The sequence below is a fragment of the Dictyostelium purpureum genome, assembly GCF_000190715.1.
Source record: "Dictyostelium purpureum unplaced genomic scaffold DICPUscaffold_299, whole genome shotgun sequence".
Classification (NCBI taxonomy): domain Eukaryota; phylum Evosea; class Eumycetozoa; order Dictyosteliales; family Dictyosteliaceae; genus Dictyostelium; species Dictyostelium purpureum.
The window spans coordinates 1-14,566 of record NW_003519635.1 but is presented as its reverse complement, the minus strand read 5'-3'; the positions used below and the strand labels follow the sequence as shown (position 1 = coordinate 14,566).

Here is a 14,566-nt window from a genome sequence, read left to right as displayed (position 1 = left end):
TGATGATAATATGGTGAGGATTAAAATTATTAAATTGTAAATTGTTTTGTTGCTGAAGGTTTATTAAATGTTGATTTTGTTCTAAAAAAAATTTATCATTTTGTTGTTGATTGTTTTGATTTTGTTGATAGTTATTATTATGTTGAGCAATGTTATTATTATGATGATAGTTGAAAATCATTTTATATTTTAACTCTAAATTTTTAGTAAAGTTTATACTGTCGCATAATGGGGAGTTTATCATTATTATTCTAAGGTTTTTTCTAAATGTTATTAATCTATCGATATCTTTGGATAGAGATAATGCTATATCTACATATTCGGATTCTGAATGAGCAATTAGAGATGGTATGTCTAAATTGGTTAAAATTGATTTTCCAACATTATGACTATGACAATTTGGGGAATATAGGGTTACAACAGGTACACCCATCCATAAGGCTTCGCAAGTAGTGGTAGTGCCGGCATATGGGAACGTATCTAAACTTATATCCATCATTTTATAGTATTGTAAATGATCTTTTTGTTGAGGAAATAAACCAATTAAATCTATTTGGCTTGTGTTGAAGCCCATTTTCGCTAATTTTTTAAGAAATGATTGCTTAGTTTTTTCACAAACAAATGGTTTACTCTTTAATAAAAGTCTTGTTGATGGTGGGGATTTCTCTAAAATAATTCGCCAATTATTTAAGCATTTATCACTATATTTTGCCATGATATTAAAAGAACCAAATGTTATGTAGCCATTAGTTAGAACTGGTAGTGGTGTTACATAATCGTTTCCTATTGGTAAAAGATTTCCAGAGTGATCTTTTGGTGAGGTAGACCTGCAATTAAAGTTGATATATGAGGATTGGGGAGGACAGTAACAAAGAAAACTATGTGGTAACCTAACAAGAGATTCAGTAAAGAGTTGTTTGGTGTCTAATGGATCAACAATAGGATCTGTAAGTCTATATTGTATAGTTTCTAAACCAGTTGTATTTGGATAACCTATATATGAAATTTGGATAGGGGCAGGTTGTAGAACCATTACATCCATTCTATTACCACATGTATGACCTGATAGCTCTACTAGTATATCTACATTGTCTCTTTTAATTATATCATAAACATCAAATGCTGATAGGCCAGTTATATGTCTCCACTCGTGATTGTATGATTTCAATCTTTCAGTTGTTTTGTCTTCTTTTGATACATTTGAATAGCAAATAATTTTAAAGTTCTCTTTATCATGGCAATGCAGTATTCCTTCAATAAAATAACTAACTGAATGGGTAAAAAAGTCACCTGATATATATCCAATTGTTAGCTTTTCTTTTTTAAATAGTGATTTTTGTAATAGTTGCTGTTGTTGATGCTGATGCTGATGCTGCTGATGTATTTGTTGTTGCTGCTGTAAATGATTTAATAATTTTATTCTTGTAATTTCAATATATTGCTTTCCCCATTGTTGATGAAAATTAAAAATTTCATTATTTGAAAATTTAGTGGAATAATTTAAAGCCAATAGTTTATTATGATGCGCATTTAAAGAGTGAGGTGAAAGTTGAATACATGCTTCATAAGATTTAATTGAATGATCCATTTTTCCAATATCTCTGTAGATTACACCCAAGTTATTATAGGCTTCAGCATAACTTGGGCATTCTTTAACTGCAAGTTTAATTTGTTGCTTTGCTTCTTTCATTTTACCTTGCATTGTGAATATTACAGCTAAGTTGTTTAGGCTTTGTGAAAACTTGGGGTTTGATTTAAGTGCCATTTGATAATAGTGTATTGATTGTTCAATGTTGTCAAGATCTTTATATATAACACCTAAATTGTTTAAAGCTTCTGTGTAATTCGAATTAAAATGAATAGCTAGCTCATAGTTGACAATTGCTTTTTCAATTTTTCTTTGTTCACTATTTAAAACTCCCAGGTTATAGTAAGTTTCAGCATGTTTGCTATTGTAAAACAATGATTTCTTATAGTATCGTTTGGATTGAACCAAATCCCCTTTCATTTTAGTCTGAGTTCCCAGGTCATTATATGCTATAGCTAGATTATTCTTTACCAGTAAATAGTTTGGATTAAATTGTAGAGCACGTTGATAATATTCTATTGCAGGTAGTATTTCGCCTAAATTCTTATATATTACACCAACATTACACAAAGCCTCTGGATAAATCGGATTTAATTCTAATGCTCTTTTATAACTTTCTAAAGCCATTTTACTATCACCATTTTCATAAAAAGTAACACCCATATAAAAGAATCCTGTTGAATTTTGATTATTAATTAAAACTATAATATTATTATTATCATTATTATTATTTAATTTTGATGAAGTGTTCTCGGATAATCTTGAAAGTATGTAATATATTTTTAATGCCTCATCCATTTTCTTTAATTTTCTAAACTCTGAACCAATTTCTACTAATATATTATTCAAACAATTGTTATTATTGTTATGGTTATTGGGTGAGGCTATAATATCTATTATTTCAATTTCTATTTTATTATTAAATATTTTTAAATGTTTGATATTATCTAAATAATTATTATTATTAATAATATTGCTATTTATTTTTTCTAATTGATATTTTTTTATTACTTTATCATTATTGTTATCTTTATAATTGTTGTTATTAATATTATTGTCATTTTTATTATGATTCAATAAATCTTTTTTTATTATTTTAATTTCAACAATATCTAAATTTGGAATTATAGTTTCATTTTTATTTAATATACTATTGTTATTACAATTCTCGTTAATTGTAACATCATAGTTACATTGCATTATTAATTAAAAAAAAAAAAAAAAAAAAAAATGCAAGCAATTTAAATTAGAAGGAAATTTAAAAAAAATGAAAAAAATAAAAAAATAATTATTTTATAATATATTTAGATATGTTATTAATTTAATTTAATTAATTAATATAAAATAAAAACGAAAAAAAGAAAAAAAAACTTAAATTTAAAATATACAACACACACAAAGAATTAAATAAAATGAATAAAAAATAAAAAAATAAAAAAAAATAAAAATTAAATAAAATAAAATAAAAAAACAAATATTTTTTTTATTTTTTTTTATTTTTTTTTAGTAACAGTGTCAATTATGATATTTTTTTTCATTTTATAATAAAATAATGAATCATTAATCTAAAAAAAAAAAAAAAAAACTCTTTTAGATTATCTTTCTTTATAATAAAATTAATTTCTATTAAAAACTTGTTATATTCCATATATATATGGAATTATGGTGTGATAACAATATATATTATGGTATGTGGTATTAATGAAATGCTATACTATAAGTAATATATATTAAAAATCCCGAATAAATACAAAAAGTGTGTGTGTCTGTGCGTCTGTGTGTAAATTTCCTATTTTAATATATTGTACATATTTATTTTTTTTTCTTTTTTTTTTTTTTTGTATTTTATAAATAAATAGTTTTATTTTTTTTTATTGTTGTTGCTATATTTGGTTATATTGTTATTATTAATTTGATTATTATACATTTTTATTATTAGTTATTAATTATTACTATTTTAAGTTAATTTTGAAAGAATTAATTTAGTAGCTTCATCTGAATTAATAAAACCATCATGATCGGTATCACAATCTCTAATTAATTCATCAGCTTCTTGTGATGTTAGGATATCACCTAAACTTACAAGAATTTGTTTTAAATATTGAGCTGAAATAAATCCTGTACCTTCTTGATCAAAGCAGTTGAATGCTCTTTTTAATTCATCTATTTATTTATTTATTTATTTATTTATTTATTTATTTATTTAATCATCATTAAAATTAAATATCCAATTAATAATTATAATTATTAAAATTATTGACAATAATTTTTCAATTTTGAGTTGAAAAAAAAATATAAAAATAGTTAATATAAAATCTTAAAATTATTATTATTTTTTTTTATAATTATTATTTACCAGCTGGATCAGTAATTTGAAGTTTTCTAACAACAACTTGTAAAAATGAATTGAAATCGGTACCTGCTGAAACTTCACTTTCTGGTAAATTTACACCTAATGATTTTAATGCCATAACTGATTCTTTTGGATTTAAACGACCATCATTATCTTTATCAAATTGTTGAAAACATGTTTGAAATTCGTTCTTTTGATCGTCTGTTAATAATTCCATTGTATATATGTGTATTTGTGTGATTTATCTGATTTCTGAAAAAAAAAGATTTATATAAATATTAAAAATTTTAAAATAAAATTAGACCAAAAAAAAAAAATTAAAAAAAATAAAAAAAAAATTAAAAAAAAAAAAAAATTAATTTTTTTATTTCAAATAAAAAAAGTGATTGGTTTTTAAAGTAGACCCACACCAACACCAATTTTTTAAATATTTATTTATTAATTATTGCTATGATTATTATTATTTATTATTACTATTTTAGATTATTTATTTACCAAATGAAATTTAAATTTGAATGGTGTGTATGTAAATGATTTGGTTTAAAATTTAAATGAACTATTTGGGGTATTGGTTTAGGGGTGATATTGAATTCCATTTCATTATTATTATTGTCGTTGATAAAATTTAAAGTTGAATAACCTCCGGTATAAAATAATCTATTTTTGTCATCCAAAAATAGTGTCGATGTGGATGAGCAAGACATTGATAATATATTATAGTCTGAAAGGTCATCAACCAAAGTGGGGGCTATGCATGTTTCATCATCAGAGTGACCAAGTTGATAGTTTATACCCCTACCAAATGTAAAAACTTGATTTTCATTTGAAAGTAAAACTGAATGGCAGCTTGAGCATTTAGAGTCTACAATTATTTTATTGTTGTCACTTAGCGATTTAATAAGTTTGGGTATGTTTTGAGTGAGGTCATTATTTTCATCTTTTTCGTCGCTTTCATCATATAAACCTAGTTGACCATATGAATTTGAACCAAATGAGTACACCCTTCCTTCATTGCTAATTAGCAAGTTGTGAAAATCCCCTGATGAGCTTTTAACAAAATTTTCATTTGAAGGTAAAAAGGTAATTGGTGTAATTTCTCTTATACCATTTTCAACAGAGCTATCAATATCTTGAGCCAAACCTAATTGACCATATTCATTTGAACCACATGAATAAACTTTACCATGAGAATCTATAAAAATTGAATGGTATCTTCCATTTGAAATAAATACTATGTTTGACCCAATTTCAGTAAAATAATTAATTGGTTGTAAGGTATCTATCCATCCAGTTTGATTGTTATTGATCTGATTGTTAATTTGTTTTTTATTTAATATACCCAGTTGATTGAAATTATTATCACCCAAACCAAAAACTGAATTTACATCTAAACAAATAAATTGATGATTAATAAAAAGAATTCTTTTTATTATTATTCTATTATTATATTGTTATTACACACTGGTTATAAAATGATAGTGGTTAAAACCACATGATATAAATTTGATTTTTTTTATTGGTAAATTAATTTCGATTGGGGGTAAAGAAAATGATATCAATCTTTGAAATATTATTTCATCATTTTCAAACTGAATCAGTATTGTATCATTTGTAGTTAAAATATTTAATATTTTAAAATATTGAAAATTATTACTACTGTCTACATTATTTATTTTATTATTATCTTTATTATTAAAGTTATTTAAAAAATATTTTTTATTTCGTATGGTTGTGGAAAACAGATGATCTTCAATTTGGTATGTTTCACCTATATTATTTAAAATTTTATCTATTATTAAATTTCTTTTTCCAAATGTGTATATAATATTCATATTTAAATATTTAAAAGTACAATTTGATTACAAAAAATAAAAAATTAAATTAAAATTTTAAAATATAATATTTTTTTTTAAATTTTTAAAATTTTTTTTTTTTTTTGAATTTATTGCATTATGGGGACGCTTAATTATTATTTTTAATTTAAACAGATAATTTAAACACAAAAAATTCAATACATTATATAAATAAAATTTTTAATAAAAATAAAAGAAAATTATGGGGGGTGATGGATAGGGGTAGAACTATTAAGATATATTTTATACTTTTTTTACATACCAACATTATAAAATAATATTTGTATTTTTTGTCGAAAACAAAGAAATGAAATATTTTTTTCTATTCAAAAGAAATTAATAAAACATTCACTTATACACACAACCACACACACACATATTATTTAATTAATTGTTTTTTCTTTTTTTATTTTTTTTTTTTTATTAATTTTTATACACACATATTTATCATATTTTAATTATTCATTATAATAATAAAGTGTTGTTATAATAAAAATAATAATAAATTCAATAGTAATAATAATAATAATAATAATAATAATTTAAGAAACTAATAATTAACAAATGGAACCTGAAATTTTAATTTCATCAAGTAATCTAAGGTAGGTAGCAATTATTGAAATATCATTATACCAAAAAAAAGAAAGAGAATTTTATCTAATAATTAAATTATTTAATTTATAGTATTAAACAGGTTATTTTATTTGCAAATAAAAAAATAGGTTTTTATATAAACGAAAAAACAACAGAAAGAATTAAAGAATACAGAAAGAATTTAATAGAAAAATGGTGTGAAAATTGTAATAATAAACAATTTGATATAAAGAAATTTCTCTATAACGAAAATATAAATTTAAACCAATACAATGAAGCAAATGGTGAAGTCAATGAAGAGGCAGGAGGCGAGAATAGTGATGAAATGAGGGTTAGCAATGAATTAAGTAGCAATAATGATTCATCGCAACAACAACACGAAAATTTAAAATTATTTCAACAATTCTCAAATAATCCACAAAGTGGATCAGTTTTAATGCCAAATCATTTAAATGAAAATATTATAATTGAAAACTCATCAGTTGTTTCAAATAGTTATTTACCCGATAGATTAATTAGAGCAGCATTATTAATTCAATTAAATTTATTGTTTTCTGGAACTTCAGGTGTTTCACTAAGAACATTGGATATATTGGTTAGAAGATTAAAAGAAGATAATCTACCATTGGTGCTCGATAATTGTCCATTAGGTGTATCCGATTCAATTCCTTTATCACAAGCTAGCCTTGGTTTATTTGGTAAATCAATTCCCTTACCAAATGGCAAAATTCCACAAGTCCCAATGATCAGTGATAGTTATTATGGAATTATTAATTATAGCAATAATAATAGTAGTAGTGACAATAGTAATAGCAGTAGTTATAATGATTATGGTGATGAATGTTCAACAAGTAGTAAAGAAAATAATAATAATGATATTGATATAGATAATTTAATTAACAGCAATAGTATGAATACAAGCAGCAATAGTAGTTTAAAAAATTCACAAAATAATAATAGTACCGATATTATTAATAATAGCAAATATTTAATTGATCAGTTAATATTTCAAGAATCAAATTCCTTAATAAATAGTAATTGTATTACTCTAGCAAGTGGGTCATTGCTATTGCATGATATTTCATGTTTTCTTAATGCATTAGATACATCAGCATCATTTTCTTTGGAGGCATTTAGATCGAATCTTTCAAGTTTAAATTCGATTGTCAGTAAAGTCCACAACCATTCAGGTCAAGTCCAATGCTCTAATAATTTTCAAAATATTTTAAATTTTAGTAAGCTTTGGGAACAAGTTGAAGAAACTCCATATATTCAAGATCCACTGTCTTTTAGATGCGTATCTCAAATTCATGGTGCTTCATACTCTGCATTCGAATGGTGTTATGGTATATTTGAAAAAGAAATTAATTTATCGGTCGATAATCCATTGGTTTTAACAAGTGAGAATAATGGAATGCCCATTCCCAATGGAAATAGCGATACTGGTTTACTTTCATTATCTATAGATACACTTAGACAATCGATTTCAAGATGTATTCAAATTCTAGGTCAAAGAATTACAAAATTACCTTGGAAGCAATTTTCGGATCTAACCAAAAAGACACCATCATCTGTAGCTGATCCATTACCAATAGACCAGAGCCAACATGCTCAAATTACTACATTGGTTAGAATAGCAGCTTCCATTATTGCAACTATTCAACATTTAGCGGGTCCAGTTTTAAATTTATACTCTGGTATGCAGTTGGCAGATGGTTTCGAAGATACTGCTCCATTAACACCACTATCCATTAAAAATACAAAACTCCTCATTGAAGAGGGCTGGAAATTAATAGCCATCGAGATTATTATATCAATCTACTGTATTAAACAAAGAAATATTCCTGTTAGTAGTATAGGTTTTGGTTTACGTTCTCTATATAATTCAATTATACCATTATTACCAATGTTTGGAAATGTTTCAAATACTCCTACAGTTCTAGATACTCGTAATATTCAAGAACTAATTAAAAATTATATATCTGATAATCAATAAAATAATATAGCATCAACATTAAAATAAAATAATAATTTATTTATAATAAATTTAATAATAATACATTAAAATAAATGAAATATATTTTATTTTAAATTAAATAAAACCATATTTATTTCTATAATTAGATAAATCATATAATAGTACCGAAATAAAATGATTAAAATTAGTTAAATTATTATAATATAAACCTAATTTTTTAATTTCTATTTTAATAGGTACATACAAATCCTTTTTACTCCCTAAATATACACACCAAATTCACTCAAATATAACAATGTTGCTATAAATATACTTGTATTGTTAACATTAGTAATCAAAGAATATTATTATTTTTTTTGAATGGGGGAGTATTTTTTTATTTTTTATTTAATATATCTAATTAAACTAAATATATAAAAGGGCATTGATTTGAGTGGGTTTTATTTTATCTATAACTGGGGGTATAATGAGTGTTTTTTTTGAATTATAAAAAAATATTTTATTGTTATGTTTAAAGCTTTAAAATTAAAAAGGAATATTTTTTTCAAATCTAATACCCCACCCACCACCCACACACACTCTCACACTACATATAAATAGTTTCCATAAAATCATATTAAAGTGATTAGTTTTTTTATGTGTGGTGCCTCTAATAATAATTTAAAATTTTTGTATAGTCAATGAACTGTTTCAAATTTGATTATTAATATTTTATATGGAAATAATAAATATTAATAACAATTATTTGAAATTAAACTTTATGATATTAACAAATAATTTAAAAAAAATAATTATTTTTATTTTTATTTTTAATTTTTTTATTTTAAATTATTTGTATTATTTTTTTATTTTATTCTTTTAATTTTATTTGATAACTTGTTTTTATTATGTTATTTTTATATTTATTTTTAATATAATATTAATATTAAAATTATAATTTTAAGTTACTTTTGTTTTTAAACAAAATTATAAAGAGTTTAGAGAAAATTAACAATTTTTAATTATTTTTTTTTTTTTTTTTTTTTTTTTTTTAAATTAAAATAAAATTATAAACACCATCACCCAGCATTATGGAACCTATAACCCCTGTATCATCATCATCCCATTCACCAAATGGAGCATCACCAAACTATAAGGATGATATAGGTATATATGATGATAATGTATATCTAAATCAATATTTTTCAAACAACATGGTAAATGGGTTTTCAATTGAATTAATTCCTAAAGGCAGTACAAGAAATTACTTTTCAAATGCATATCCACCAAAAATAGGGCACTTGGTTAGCGAAGAAACCTACCAAAAACTTATAAAAAAATTAAATAAAGCATATTTCCCTCTATATTTATATATAACTACCACTATTTTAATTATTGTTTCAATAGGATCCATTTACCCATTTATATTATATCACGACTACTCTTTGGATTTAACATGCACACTATTGGTAATTTTAAATGTAGTTACATTGTATATGATATACAGAACTTTTTATCCATCAATGATTAAAAATATTATTGTAAGTAAATTTAAAATATTTTAAATTATTACAAATATAAATACTAACATATTTTTAAATTAGAAAAAAAATATTTTAGAAAGATTGGACAAATTTAATAAAAAAAATGAATTAATAACATTATCATTAGAAGTTAAAGAAGGAGAGCAATATGGTAAAACTAAAGATAATATTACTGTTAAAATTACAGTTCATCCTCAAAAATCAATGATTCAGTATGTAACACCTAAAACTCCTCAACAGCCTCCAACAACTCCAATGGAGATAGTATCTATTCCAATTGCTCCACCTCCTCCACCACCATTTATACTAAACCCATTACCAACTTCTCCATTATCACTACCTGAAACTCCTCAAACACATGGACAAGCCCCACCCTTAGTATATCATCATGTCAATGCTCCAATAGTACCAATACACGCAATAGAGATATCTGAACCAATTTCATCACAAGTTTAATTTATTATAATTTAATTTACTATACAAATTGTATAAAAATAAAAAAATAAAAAGCTATTATTTACAAGAAAAAAAAAAGAGTTTATTTTGTTTTTAAAAATTCTGTTATTTCATTTGTTAAATTCTTTCTTCTGTTGAATTGTTTGGATAGGTCCTTTTCATTTAGACACTCCTCAATGGAATATAACTGTTGTTGATCAGTGTTTGTGTTGACATTACTGTAATTTTTGTTGTTAAGTATCGAGTTTATTGTTTTTTCTAAAGAGTCTGAGGCAGAGATGTTTGAAATTGGGAAAATGGATGCGTTCCAAAGTGACTCTACAATAGGATTTCCATTATTTTCGTTTGGCCATATTTTCCCACTAAAAGAATATTCTTGTTTTAAAGACTTACCAAACAATTTAGGATCATTAGCTGTCTTTAAATCATCATCGATTCCAAACAATATTGTTACAAATCTATTATTATTTAGTGATAGTGTATGAATAAACGTATTTGATGGGATGGTTATTGATTCAATTTTATTTTTACTTGTATTATTATTGTTGCTGTCATACTCTAAATCTGATAAAATACATCTATTTCCTATTATTAAGTCAATGTTTTTAAATGAGCAATATTCAATAACTGAATTGTCTTGAATCATACCTGTAGTATTAAACAATATTGAATGTATGCAGTTAAATTTACTTTCTATATTGAAACGGTTGCTTTTGCTATTATTATTTATAACTGAATAAACTATTTTATTAAAACCTAAACGTGGGAAATTGACTGTAAAATGTTCAATATATTCATGACAAGTACCAATATGAATAAAATTGGATGGCATTAATGGTATCATATTTAACTTGCAACTACTTGAATTTAATAAGCTATAAATCTTCTCTCTTTCTTTAGGTAAATGTGGTAAAAATTTAGTTATATTGCTTTTGACATTAAAATAATTTGGCTCTGCATTGCTTCCTAATGGCTAAAAAAAAAAAAGTTATTATATGATTTAAAATTTGAATTATTAATAATAAAATCATATTTACCTGTAAAAAATCTGAATATGCATCGATTTCGCAAGATATTGGCTTGTTTTCATTATAGTATTTTAATAATAATTGAGTTACATAGTGGTCGAAATAATAGCAACTATCTACCAACACCAAACCATTATCTAATATTGCACCTTCTAATTTCATTTTCTCTTTTGATGGCTTGTGAATAAACTTTTTACATAAATTTAATTCATTTGGTTTAAATTGATTTAGTTGATCAAGAATAAACACACCATGACCAACGCCTATATCCAGTGTACCAGGCTGGGATAATGCTATGAATCCTTGATGACTTGGATCATCGAATGATATGTCCTTTGATTCAAATAATTCTATGTCATCTGAGCAAGCTAAAAACACACCTGGTTTCATTCTTTTTGGAATATCGATTAATATTATCAACTTGATTTCTAACATTGAACACGCTTTAAAACCGCTCTCTAAGGTATATGGTATTGATGCAAATATTTTACCTGTTGATGAATGATTTGGTAATCTTTTTGAATATCCACCTGCATGCAATAGTAGTATTTTTACTATGAAAAATTATTTATTAGTATAAAAATTAAAATAAATATAATAGTATTTTAGTATATATATAATTATACTTACATTTTTTTAAATTATCATCCCCTTCATAAATTTCTGATAGTTTATTTAATACATATAATGTTGATCCACCACAACCTATTTTTTCACCTATAGGATCGGATATAACAATGTAGTTCACAAAACCTGGTATTTGATTCTCTCTTTTCTTTTCTGAAATAACCTGTTCATAATATTCTTTTTGTAATTGGTCTATTGCAGTGATTACAATAACATCCCAAAATTTAGATACTAACTCTTTATCACCATCACTATAATAATTATTGTTGTTGTCTCTTTTATTATTAATAATGCTATTGTAGTTATTATTATTATTATTGCTATTAATATTGCTAATATTGTTGTTGTTATAATTATTTGATATCTTTAATAATCTTTTATAATCTTCTGTTTTTCTTTGGTGAATTAATTTGTAATTATTCAATAATATTTCATCATTTTCAAATCCTAGTTCCATCATTTCTTATTATAAAAATTAATAATTATTAATAATATTACTAATAATAATAATTTTAAATTTACATCTGCTATTTTTTAAATTAAATTTTAATTATTTATAAAATTTAAAAAAAAAAAAAAATATGAATAAAAAAAAAAAAAATTTTATTTTTTTTAATTTTTTTTATTTTTTATTTATTTTTTTTTGTGTGAATATAAAAAAAATAGAAATGTGATTGTTTTAGAGATGTAGATGTTTTTAGTTTTTATTATATTAATTTACTTTTATTTAAAAGAGATAAAAGATAAACTATAGAGCTTACTCTATAAACTGCAATATGCACAATTAGTAAATATATATATCATTAAAACCAACACACTTACACCCATATACACCCACATACCACACTCAAACAATAAGCATTCTACCAAATATAACCATATACTCCATCTTTATATTGCTATCGTTATAATTTTTGATTATATTTCTTGTCTTTATTTTTTTTTTTTTTTTTTTTTTAATTTTCTTTTTTTCAAAATAAAAAGGTAAAATAGTTTTATATTATTTTTTTTTTATTTTTTTTTATAAAATTAAATTATTAAATTTAATAATAAATTTTATTTTAATTAAAGGTATTTAGAAATCAAAAAAAAAACTTTATTTTTTATTGAGTTAAAATTATTTTCTTTTTTTTTATTTTTGTAGTTTCGAATATTTATGAAATTAGATATTCGCGTAACACCCCCACTCCCACTCCCATTCAGACAATTTTTTTTTTTTTTTTTTTTTTTATTATAATTTCATATTTTTTATAATAATAAAATATTATTTAAATTATAAAATAATATAAAAAAAATTATTTAAATGATAAATTAATTTAAATTAATTTATTTTTAAATTACATTCAAACACAATAATATTACAAATACAAATAAAAAATAAATAAAATAAAAAAACAAATAAAAAATAAAACAAATAAAAAAAAACACACACTCCTCTCACCTTTAGTAATAAAAACCATTATAAAACAATAACAACAATAACAACAACAATTTTAATTAATAATATATTAATAAATATTTTTTATTTTTTAGAAATCATCAATGAAATGATAAATTATTTTAAATAACAATAATAAAAAATAGTAATAATAATATAACAATAACAATATAATAATAATAATTTATGATAATAGGAAATGGAAGAAATTGAATTAAATGAAAATAAATCAAAGATTTTAGAAATCATTCCAAGGGATAGGTTTTTCAATTATTTTGATAAGAATGTACCTCAAGAATTAACAAGTCTAATATCAAGAGATGAATACAGACAATTTATTAAACAAATAAACAAACTAAAGAATCCATTTTTAATGAGGTTTTTAATTTTCATTGATGTATTATTGGGGGTTGCCATGCTGCCTGTATTCTTTGTTCTTTTTGAAATCCTTGACTTAAGACTACTTTCAATAATAATAGTTTCAGTTAATGCAGTCTTATTTTTAATTCTATTTTGCTATTTAACTTTTTCAAATTGGAAAAATAAATATGTAGGTTATCAAAAAAAAAAAAAAAAGATTTTTTATTTGAATACTAATTTAATTTTATTTAAATTTTTAGAGAAATAAAATTGAAATTAAAATTTTAGAAATTAATAATAGCTTACGAAGTAGAAAGATTCCGCTAATGTTTAGAGTTTTATTTAACAATTTAAGAGAGGACAACCCTAATCCAAATAATAATAATAATAATAACAATAATAATAATAGAATCACCAAACCCAATACAAACAATAATATAAATAATTATGATAATAGATTCAAAGATTTTGAAATGATTTTAGAAGCCACCTATTCTGATGATATTAACAGCATTCCAAACAACTCATTATGTATTGGTGAAGCCCAATGTTAATATCAATTATATAGACAACTAAATATAATATTAACTAAAATTTATACTCAAGATTAAATAATCATAATTATTATAATACAACAATATAATAATATTATTCAAAGTATTAATTTATTTTAAATTGAAATAAATGATATATTTGTTGTTTTAAAACAACACTCCCCTTTAATTTTTTTTTTAGTGTTGATTTACCCAACACATAAAAACACCACAC

General features: G+C 22.9%; 7 protein-coding genes across 7 annotated transcripts; 3 read left to right on the top strand and 4 right to left on the bottom strand.

The window, feature by feature from the left end:
• Positions 1-181: 181 nt before the first annotated feature.
• On the bottom strand, positions 182-2,386 carry DICPUDRAFT_39606 (uncharacterized protein; the record flags this gene model as incomplete). The annotated part of the gene is made up of 2 exons (XM_003291749.1): positions 182-810; positions 865-2,386. Coding segments are annotated over 2 exons (2,151 nt in total), but the record flags the coding sequence as incomplete, so codon positions are not given.
• Positions 2,387-3,545: 1,159 nt separating this feature from the next.
• On the bottom strand, positions 3,546-4,158 carry DICPUDRAFT_82458 (uncharacterized protein; the record flags this gene model as incomplete). The annotated part of the gene is made up of 2 exons (XM_003291748.1): positions 3,546-3,751; positions 3,945-4,158. The coding sequence occupies 2 exons, from the start codon at positions 4,156-4,158 to the stop codon at positions 3,546-3,548; spliced, it is 420 nt and encodes a 139-aa protein (XP_003291796.1).
• A 274-nt stretch (positions 4,159-4,432) lies between these two features.
• Positions 4,433-5,773, bottom strand: DICPUDRAFT_39585 (uncharacterized protein; the record flags this gene model as incomplete). The annotated part of the gene is made up of 3 exons (XM_003291747.1): positions 4,433-5,328; positions 5,404-5,597; positions 5,682-5,773. The coding sequence occupies 3 exons, from the start codon at positions 5,771-5,773 to the stop codon at positions 4,433-4,435; spliced, it is 1,182 nt and encodes a 393-aa protein (XP_003291795.1).
• A 481-nt stretch (positions 5,774-6,254) lies between these two features.
• On the top strand, positions 6,255-7,896 carry DICPUDRAFT_92739 (uncharacterized protein; the record flags this gene model as incomplete). Its single annotated transcript, XM_003291756.1, has 2 exons — positions 6,255-6,396; positions 6,479-7,896. Coding segments are annotated over exons 1-2 (1,455 nt in total), but the record flags the coding sequence as incomplete, so codon positions are not given.
• Positions 7,897-9,436: 1,540 nt separating this feature from the next.
• Positions 9,437-10,345, top strand: DICPUDRAFT_82455 (uncharacterized protein; the record flags this gene model as incomplete). The annotated part of the gene is made up of 2 exons (XM_003291755.1): positions 9,437-9,886; positions 9,950-10,345. 2 exons carry the CDS (start codon positions 9,437-9,439, stop codon positions 10,343-10,345), a joined length of 846 nt encoding a protein of 281 aa, XP_003291803.1.
• Positions 10,346-10,427: 82 nt separating this feature from the next.
• On the bottom strand, positions 10,428-12,460 carry DICPUDRAFT_82454 (uncharacterized protein; the record flags this gene model as incomplete). Its single annotated transcript, XM_003291746.1, has 4 exons — positions 10,428-10,993; positions 11,036-11,318; positions 11,383-11,927; positions 12,004-12,460. 4 exons carry the CDS (start codon positions 12,458-12,460, stop codon positions 10,428-10,430), a joined length of 1,851 nt encoding a protein of 616 aa, XP_003291794.1.
• A 1,177-nt stretch (positions 12,461-13,637) lies between these two features.
• On the top strand, positions 13,638-14,352 carry DICPUDRAFT_156432 (uncharacterized protein; the record flags this gene model as incomplete). The annotated part of the gene is made up of 2 exons (XM_003291754.1): positions 13,638-13,988; positions 14,059-14,352. 2 exons carry the CDS (start codon positions 13,638-13,640, stop codon positions 14,350-14,352), a joined length of 645 nt encoding a protein of 214 aa, XP_003291802.1.
• Between the last annotated feature and the right edge of the window lie 214 nt (positions 14,353-14,566).